The sequence below is a fragment of the Carettochelys insculpta genome, chromosome 19 (genome assembly GCF_033958435.1).
Source record: "Carettochelys insculpta isolate YL-2023 chromosome 19, ASM3395843v1, whole genome shotgun sequence".
Lineage (NCBI taxonomy): Eukaryota > Metazoa > Chordata > Testudines > Carettochelyidae > Carettochelys > Carettochelys insculpta.
Window position 1 is genome coordinate 1446666 of NC_134155.1, and position 8499 is coordinate 1455164.

The window sequence follows — 8499 nt, forward strand, 5'->3', positions numbered from 1 at the left end:
AACAGCCAGAACTGGGGAACACTTGAGAGCGGGTCAGTCCAGTCCAGCAGCCTGGAAGCGGGAATAAGTCAGGCCCAGAACGAGAGCCCCAGCCGGCTGCGCCCTGCACGACAGCGAGACTTTATTTAGAGGACGTGCTCAGCGGAAAGTCACTTGTCACACAGCGGTTTATTGTTGTCACACGTGGGGCCACGCCCCCGCAAGGGGGGCCGAGAGCGCGCCCCGCGGTGCTCCCGGGGGTTCCTGTGTGCCTACCGGGCAGTCAGCTCCGCGGCCCCGGCACAGGCGCCCGGCCGCCACGGCAGGGACACGCTGGGGCGAAGGCCCAGGGCGGCAGGGGCCGGGCTCGGGGGCAGGCACGGAGCCCAGCGCCGCCTTTAACGCACGGCCCCCCGCTCCCCGCTCCCGGCCCCGGCCCGGGCCTCGCGGGCTGCGCTCGCAGCGGGGGAGCGCAGGGCTGAGGCCGGGGCCCGCCTCGTTCCCGGGCACGGGCGGCCGCCTGCGGCTCCCACGCGAGTCACGGCCGGGCCGGGCCGGGAGCGGCTGCGCGCGGGGCTGGACGGGGGAGGGGGAGGGGCCGGGCCCCGAAGTCTCACCTCGGCCCCCGCCCCCCGGGGCCCTCCCCAACGCCGCCAGGCTCCCCCTCAGCTCCGCGGCCGAGACGCGCACCCGCTCCAGCTCCGCCGCCATCTTTACTCCCGCCCCGCCCCCTCGGCCCCAGGGACTGGCGGACGGCAGCCGGGCGGGCCCAAAGCGGCCCTTCCTGACGCGCACGCGCCGCTCGGATTCCCCCCCCCCGCCCCAGGCCCTGGCGTTGACGGCGGGAACTCGGCGGGTCCAACCGCGAGAGCGGCCATTGGCTGCTGCAGGGGCCAGGTGAGCGGCCCGGCCCCGCCCCGCCGCGCCCCGCTGAGTGACAGCTGCAGAGCCCGCCCGGCCGGGGCCAGCCCCGACCCCGTCCCTGTCGGGTGACTCTGGCCTCGTCCCAGCCGCGCGCAGCGGCCTCGGGGCTCGTGTTCGCTCGTCGCTTCCGCCCGCGCAGCGGTGAGTGTTCGCGGCCGGTTGCAATGGGCGGACGCTGCAGACCCCGCCGCTGGGGGAGGCGGGGCTCGGCCCCTGCATTTACGGGCTGGAAAGGCGGCCACCCAGTTCGCCCTCCCCCCGCTCCCAGCCGCCGCCCGCTCGCTGCCCTGCGGCGGTGCGCAGCGCCGTGCCCCGAGCTGCCGTCCTCACCACCAGAGCCCTCTCCTGCGCCGCCCGTCGCGTTCCGAACGTGTCGGAGTTACGGACTTAACCCCGCCCTGGGTTTTGGGCCCGGGCATCCATCTACATCGCAGTAGACGCAGATTACGAATGGGGCACTGGGACCCTTCCTCCTCTTTAGTGCCCCTTCCTTACGCAGCCTAGGGAGGCAAGCGCTGCCCCACTCTGGGGTGCACTTCCAGCCTTTCTCTCCTCTCCAGCTTGCAGAACATGTCCTCTCCATACTGCATTTCACTGGCCGATGTTGAAGCCGCACAGTCAAGCCTCCGTGGCCTTATCCACCTCACTCCCATCCTAACCAGTTCCAGCCTAGACCAGTTGGCTGGCCGCAATCTTTTCTTCAAATGCGAGCTCTTCCAGAAGACTGGCTCCTTTAAGGTACAGCTGAACGCTAAGGGCACACATTGCAAAGGAAAGAGCAGCACCTTGCTCTGAGGAACTGGCAAGAGCGCCTGGCCAGGGCTTGGATTTCAGAAGCCGTAATTCAAATACAAGAGCTTGCTCCCTTAGCATCTGTGCAAAGGGAGAGTCCCTGATTTCAGTAGTTAAATGCTGCGGAACATGCTATATGTATCCAGTGGCAGGTTACCCCTCAGGCCCTGTCAGATTGGAAACGAATTCAACTCCAGTCCTTGCACAACAGGACCAAGAAATCCCCACTCCCCTATCCTAGGAAATTAAGTTGGTGGCCCCTGCCCAGTTCCTACTGGACACCCACCACTCACCTGTATCTACCAGCAGCCACAGTCCTAGGAACAAAAGTTTAAATGGGCAACTGTACATCATGGGGACTTCTGCAGTTTAGGAGCTGATGGGGGGGAAGGGAGGCTAGTGCTGTACCGTCCCTATTGGGATCCACGCTGAAATTCACATTCCGTACTGCCACCTTGCTGGGGAAAGCAAATTAAAAAGGTTGTAGAGGAGCAGCTTCTCCACTCAGCTAGGTCATGACAGCTAGGATCTACAGCAGCAGCACATCCCTGCCCCATCTGAACATGAATAGTTGAAGCTTTGCCTCTTCTGCAGCTCCCATTCAGCCTGTGCTCTCTCCCCAGATCCGTGGTGCACTGAATGCTGTCAGAAGCCTGGCTCTTACAGCCCGAGGCAACAGAGAGCAGCCCAAGGCTGTTGTGACACACAGTAGTGGGAACCATGGCCAAGCTCTTGCCTTTGCAGCTAAACTGGAAGGTAACTGGGAACCCATTTCTTGTCCATGTGCTGCCATGACAAGCTGGCAGGGGCGGGGAGGGGCTCCTCTCTTGCCCCTTCATTGCTTCAGACACATGAGCAATAAGAGAAGGGCAGCCCTTTGCTTGAGTTGGCCAGCGAGCGGGGTGGCTGGTTATCCTGGAGAACTGTGCCAGTAATCGGGAGAGGATGCCACAGAGCAGCTCTGGCTCCCAGCACACTGCTGGCCCAGCAGCCATCCTGCAGCTCTGTTTCTGGCTCACCTAATTACACACGGGGATCCCTTGGCTTAAACCAGCCCTAGGTCTTTGCCCAGAGCCGGGTGGATGAATCCCAGGCAGGACTGTTAGCCAGGAGGGCCAGGTGTTTCCCTGCTTGGGTCCATCCGTGAGCTGATGCAGGGAGAGCCAGAAACTCCAATTGCAAGAGCTGAGCTCTAATGTAGCTTTGCATCCCTCCTGTGCCCACCATGGTGGTTACCTGCACAGGGCCTGGGTACAGCAGACTTGGTTCTCTTTCGAGCGGGTATGCTGGGTTCCAGGTCTGTCTGACCCACTCACAGCAAAGCACGGGAGGCTCCCATCACTGCCCAGTCTTTTCATGTCACAGGGATTCCTGCCCACATTGTGGTGCCTCGCACAGCGCCGCACTGCAAGAAAGCTGCCATCTGCTCCTATGGAGCCCAGGTGGTGCCATGTGAGCCCACTGATGAGGTAATGGGGGAGGATGGAGGCAGGTAGCGGGACACTCTGGCTTGGTTCACACTAAAGAGCATTAACAGTTCTTGTGCCTGGTCTGTCTCCCCAGTCCCGAGTGGAGGTGGCAGCTCGGACAGTTGAGGAGAGGGGAGGCGTGATGGTGCACCCCAATCAGGATCCTGCTGTGATTGCAGGCCAAGGCACTATAGCACTGGAGGTGCTGCAACAGGTGATGAGATCGCCTCGCCTGCCCCAATGCAAATTAAGCAGGAGGACAAGTGGGGGGACATCTCTGCTTGTGCTGCAGAGAGGTCAGGGCAACCAGCTCCTCCAGCAGGTCTCAGAGCCAGCCTCTGGAGGGAGCTGGCGGTTTTGGAGCACGTTGGTCGTTCTGAGAACAGTCACAAGACAGAGTCTGTCCCTTGGTCTGTTGCACTAGGTACCCCAGGTGCAGGCGCTGGTGGTTCCTGTGGGAGGAGGAGGGATGGTGGCTGGAATAGCAGTTGCTGTCAAGGTAAAGAAATCTCCCCTTTTGACTACATTGCTCCTTGGGACTGGGGCAGGCAAGGGGACGTGCTGGGGAATTACTGGTGCCCTGAAATGAGCATTTCCCCTTGTGAGGAGGAAGTCACGTGTCATCTGAACTTGGGAGTCCCTCGCATGACTGAGCAGGCAGCAATCACTCTTCCAGACTGTAATGAAAGCAGCCAGGACAGATCACAGCAACTGACACACACACTCCCGTTTAAGCATCATGCCGAGATACAGAATGAAATGGTGCCACTTGTGGCTGGAGCAGAGACAGGTGGGAGATACCCAGAGCAGAGCTGGGCCCTCCCTCACCCTTTGGGTCCAGAACTGCAAATGCAGAATAGCAGTAGATCATCTGCCCACAGTAGATAAAGAAACCTGCTCCTGCTCAGTGCTGCTACAGGCCCAACACCTTCTGCTGGATGGAAGACTGCCATGGCAAATGAAGGGTCTGCCTCAGCCAAAACTGCTCACTCTGGGGTGCTGCTCAGCTGGGGAACGGAGGCACTAAGGAACAATGAGATGGCCTGGCCTGTCATGTCCACCAGCAAGTTCAAAACTTACGCCCTGCTCTCCCCGGGACAGGCGCTGAGACCAGATGTAAGAGTGTACGCTGCCGAACCCTGCAATGCAGATGACTGCTATCGGTCAAAGGTGACAGGGGAGCTCACTCCCAACCACCACCCTCCAGCCACCATAGCAGATAGCATTAAAACCAGCATTGGACCGAACACCTGGCCTATCATTAAGGATTTGGTGGATGATGTGCTGACAGTCACAGAGGAGGAGATCAAGGTAAGCAGGAACTCCAAGCACCTCCTGCTCTCAGGCCCAGCCCTCCACTCATTTCCCTCCACCCTCTTTTCTTCCCAGGCTGTAGCATGTAGCAGGGGATCATGTGACTCATTCAAAAGTTGCTCACACACTGGTAGAGAGCAGGCCGCCTTCGTCTTCTCCCAAGGCATTCCCCAGGAGCAGCCCTGGCTGTCTGTCACTTCAGTGTCCTTGCCTTGCCCCACTTGTATCCGGGGACGTCCACAGCTGCAGCCACGCCTTCCCAAAGTAAAGCCCCGAGCTCCAGGAAAGGCAGAGCACTCAGCCCATCACCGTAAGCTAGGAGCAATTCCCTTCCTGCTGCCTCTGGCAGGGGTGCAGATAGTGCTGGCACTCTGACCACACAGGGGGCCCCAGTGCTAGAGTGTCAGCTGGTTTGTGCCACTGCAGGGGGGCAGGGGTGCCCTGAACCTCACAGGCCTGAAAATTCAGGCAAGCCCCATGCTGGATCCAGGCCGTGGACTCTACCAGGCATGGGGGAAGCATTCTGTGCTGGCACTGCCTGCCACTGGCTGAATTGCAGGTAATGCGAGAGGCAGGGTCAGTCCCAGCAGTGGCACTTTATAGAGCATGGAGAGCTGTGTTCCACTTCACCCCCATCACACTCGGATCCTGCACCCACCTGCTGCTCCTGCATCCCTCTCCCTACCAGACCTTGCACCTCCTGCCTGCCAAGCTTTCCCCACCAGCTCTTGCCCCCTAGGTCCCATCCAGACTCCTCACCCCATGCCCACTCCTGCACCCTACCACCTGACTAGACCCCACATCCTTACCCCCAGCAGCCCTCTCTTGTGCACTGAACCCTTCAGCTTTGGCCTCACACCCCAGACCTTAGGGCAGACCCACAGAATCTGCTTTGAGGGTGGTGAGGTGAATGTCTATTTTCTGCCTTTCAGTTGGAGCCACATCTGCGAAGGTTTGGTTTTGGTTTTTGCTTCTCGTTTGCATACAGCCCACTACCCAAAAGAGGTTCCCAGCCCTGCTGTAAGCAGCAAGTTGTGCCTAAGGCTTAGGTCAGTGTCTACCAGCAAAGTAATGTTCTTCGCTCTGCCCCAACAGCATGCAACACAGCTGGTGTGGGAGAGGCTGAAGCTGCTCATTGAGCCAACAGCTGGTGTGGGAGTGGCCGCAGTGCTCTCCAAGCAGTTTCAGTCAGTCTCCCAGGCTGTGGAAAACGTTTGCATTGTGCTGTGTGGAGGAAATGTGGACCTAGGCTCCCTAACTTGGCTCAGCTCAGCTGGCAGAGAGGGAAACAGAAAATGAGGAGACTTCAGAGACACTTCTAGACAGAAGAAACTGGGCTGTTTCCCAGAGCCTGCTGCTGTGCTTGTACCGTGGACCTCTGGGAATTACTGTACTAATAATAGTAAAAACACCAGCAAAGATGGTTGTGATTTGTCAGTGGAGAGAACCTTGTAAGCTTAAGGAACCGCTAATGCTGCTCTTAACCTAGTACAGCGGGGTGGGGTCAAAGAGCTGGTCACAAGGCCCCCATAAGGCAGGCTGTTAGAGAGCTTTGTATGCAGCTAGCCCACTGCCTGGAGCCCAAGCTGCTCAGAGATCACATTCATGTTCAGCAGCAAAAACCTGGGCCAGCATTCCCCGTTAGCGGAGTGCTTGGGCAGCCACGCTGCACAGATTCAGGTGCCACCTGGTGTATGTTCCTACTGGTGATGCACATCCCCATATGCCTTGGTGCACATCAAATTTATTCCTTCCATGGATGGAAAAAATAAGCGAACCCTGCCCTGGGCTCTCCTAAGAATGGCCACATGGCGCCAGCCAAAGGTCCATCCAGCCTAGAAGCCTGTCTTCTGCTGGTGGCCAGTGCCCCAGAGGGAACAAACAGAACGGTAATCATCAAGCGATCCATTCCCAGACATGGTCACCGGAGGCTCGGGCACCTGTCCTGCCAGTCCTAACCCCCAGTGATGGGCTGATCCTCCATGAATGGATCTAGCTCTTTTTTTGAACCCTGCTAAAGTCCTGCCCTTCACAGCATTGTCTGTCAAGGCGTTCCACAGGTTGTTCCTTTTGTTTTAAGGCTGATGCCTATTCATTTCATTTAGCGAACCCCTCCTTCTTGTGAGGAGTAAACAGCACTTTACTTCCTCCACACTATGACTTGATACCTTTTATTTTTAATTATGATTTTATGAAATTCTCCACACTGCTTTCCTATATCCCCCTTTCATCATCTCTTTTCAAGCTAAAAAGTTCCAGTCCCATTAATCCCACCCATTAATTCCTGTTGCTGTGTTCTGAACCTTTGACTGCACGCAGAATTCAAAATGTGGGCATAGCCTGGATTTATATAGAGGGAATATGATATTTTCTGTTTCATTACATATCTTTCTTAATGATTCCCCACTTTGTTCTTTTCTAATTGCCTCTGCACACTGAGTAGATGTTTTTGGAGAACTATTTTTAATTACTCCAATATCGCTCAAGTAGTAACAGCTAATTTAGACATCAATAGTTTACATGTACAATTGGGATGATGTTTTCCAATGTGAATTACTTCGCATTTATCAACACTGAATTTCATCTGCCATTTTGTTTCCCAGTCACCCACCCAGTTTTGAGAGAGCCTTCTAAAGCTCTACAGTTCTCTGAGGTGTTGCTATCTTGACCAATTTTGAATCAAGGTACAGGACACTCCTTCCTGCCTGCAGGCTGTAAGTTAGACAATTTACTGGGAGACAGGCAGAGAAGTCACCATGTTAGGCTGCATCTTCACAGAACAAATCAGTAGTCCTGTAGCACTTTAAAGACTAACAAAATCATGATTAGGTGAATTTATTCTGAATTTTTCAGATCTGAAGTGGGTCTGTCCCACGAAAACCCATCACCTAATAAATTACTGTGTTAGTCTTTAAAGTCCTACAGGGGAAGACTATAGTCTGCATTTGTAAGGAAAAGCCATGCCTCACACACTTAACAATTCTTTGAGGGTGTGCCCTAGGTTAGCAGAGTACAGTTGGTATTTCAGAAGGCCTTTGACAAAGTCCCCCATCAATAGCTCTGCAGGAGACCAAGTAGTCATACGACAGTTTGCTTGTGGCTCAGTAACTGGTTCAAGAGAGGAAACAGTAGGAATAAATTGTTTTCCTAAGGGGGAGAGAAACCATGAGGTCCCTCAAGAAGCAGTGCAGGGACCTGTGCTATTCAGTGTATCCAATAATCATCTGGAAAAGGGAGTGGAAGGTGAAATGGCCAAGTCTGCTGAGAATACAGTGTTGTTCTCTAGTTGAGTCGTGGGGCACTCTGAGAAGGGGCAGATGAAATTCAATATTGACAAGTGTACAGTAATGCACTTTGGCAAAAATAACCCCTCTACACACCCACACACCATGGGTTCTGCATCTGTAGTTACCGCTCCAGAAGGATCTTAGTCACAATAGATAGTTCTTGGAGAACCCCAGCTCTGCACAGCCCACAGTCAAAAACAATAGCAAGGCAATGGATAGAAAATGAGAGGAATTCCTGTAATGCCACTGCTTAAATCCTTGGTGCGCCCCCACTGCCAATAGGGTGTCTGGTTCTGATCTCCCGGTCTCAAAAAGGAGATAGCTGACAAGGTGTGGAGAAGGTATACACAGACCATCGAGGACATGGAACATCTCTCATAAAAGGAGGGAACCCTAAGCTCTGACTGCCAGCAGGGTAAGGCAGGCAGCTTATTCCAATTGCCCCGCTGTGTGCATGCCCTTGGAAGCTTTGGCAAAGGCCGCCATCCAAGACAGGATTCTGGGCCACTGGTCTGACCCTACGTGGCAGACAATGTTTTATGTTCTCCAGTTACACACAAGGTGCAGGGGAGGGGGTGAAACACAATCCCTGGCACAGCTTCAGGAGCTTCTAGCCTGGCAGGAGGGAGAGGATGAACAAAGCCTGCAGGACCAGCAGACATCCTGTGCACAAAGACTAGCCAGCCCCTCTTACCCATCCCAAGCAAACAGAACACTTGGCCTTTAGTTGGTGT

General features: G+C 55.6%; 2 protein-coding genes across 8 annotated transcripts in view; one reads left to right on the forward strand and one right to left on the reverse strand.

The window, feature by feature from the left end:
- SMG6 (SMG6 nonsense mediated mRNA decay factor) overlaps window positions 1-690 on the reverse strand; it is a 158503-nt gene extending 157813 nt beyond the window's left edge. For 2 of the 3 annotated variants that reach the window (XM_075013600.1, XM_075013599.1), the window contains exon 1: window positions 597-690. In XM_075013600.1, coding sequence (XP_074869701.1) covers window positions 597-690 — 94 coding nt within the window. Of the gene's footprint in view, window positions 1-255; window positions 346-596 lie in introns of those variants that run through there. The other variant, XM_075013602.1, reaches the window with a different exon arrangement.
- A 111-nt stretch (window positions 691-801) lies between these two features.
- Window positions 802-8350, forward strand: SRR (serine racemase). 5 transcript variants are annotated; one of them, XM_075013890.1, is made up of 8 exons: window positions 802-1044; window positions 1464-1641; window positions 2319-2451; window positions 3061-3164; window positions 3259-3378; window positions 3589-3663; window positions 4266-4475; window positions 5574-8350. In XM_075013890.1, the coding sequence occupies exons 2-8, from the start codon at window positions 1474-1476 to the stop codon at window positions 5775-5777; spliced, it is 1014 nt and encodes a 337-aa protein (XP_074869991.1). In that variant the 5' UTR covers window positions 802-1044; window positions 1464-1473; the 3' UTR covers window positions 5778-8350. The 5 variants fall into 5 exon arrangements, with proteins under 5 accessions (XP_074869991.1, XP_074869992.1, XP_074869993.1 ...); XM_075013891.1 differs by having other exon boundaries at window positions 5411-5716; XM_075013892.1 differs by having other exon boundaries at window positions 5467-5716.
- Window positions 8351-8499: the final 149 nt, after the last annotated feature.

Coding starts and splice junctions, on each gene's coding strand:
- SRR (XM_075013887.1), top strand. CDS start 1,474: ATGTCCTCTCCATACTGCATTTCACTGGCCGATGTTGAAGCCGCACAG. Junction 3,165..3,258: donor CATGTGAGCCCACTGATGAG/GTAATGGGGGAG, acceptor CTGTCTCCCCAG/TCCCGAGTGGAGGTGGCAGC. Junction 3,379..3,588: donor CACTGGAGGTGCTGCAACAG/GTGATGAGATCG, acceptor CTGTTGCACTAG/GTACCCCAGGTGCAGGCGCT.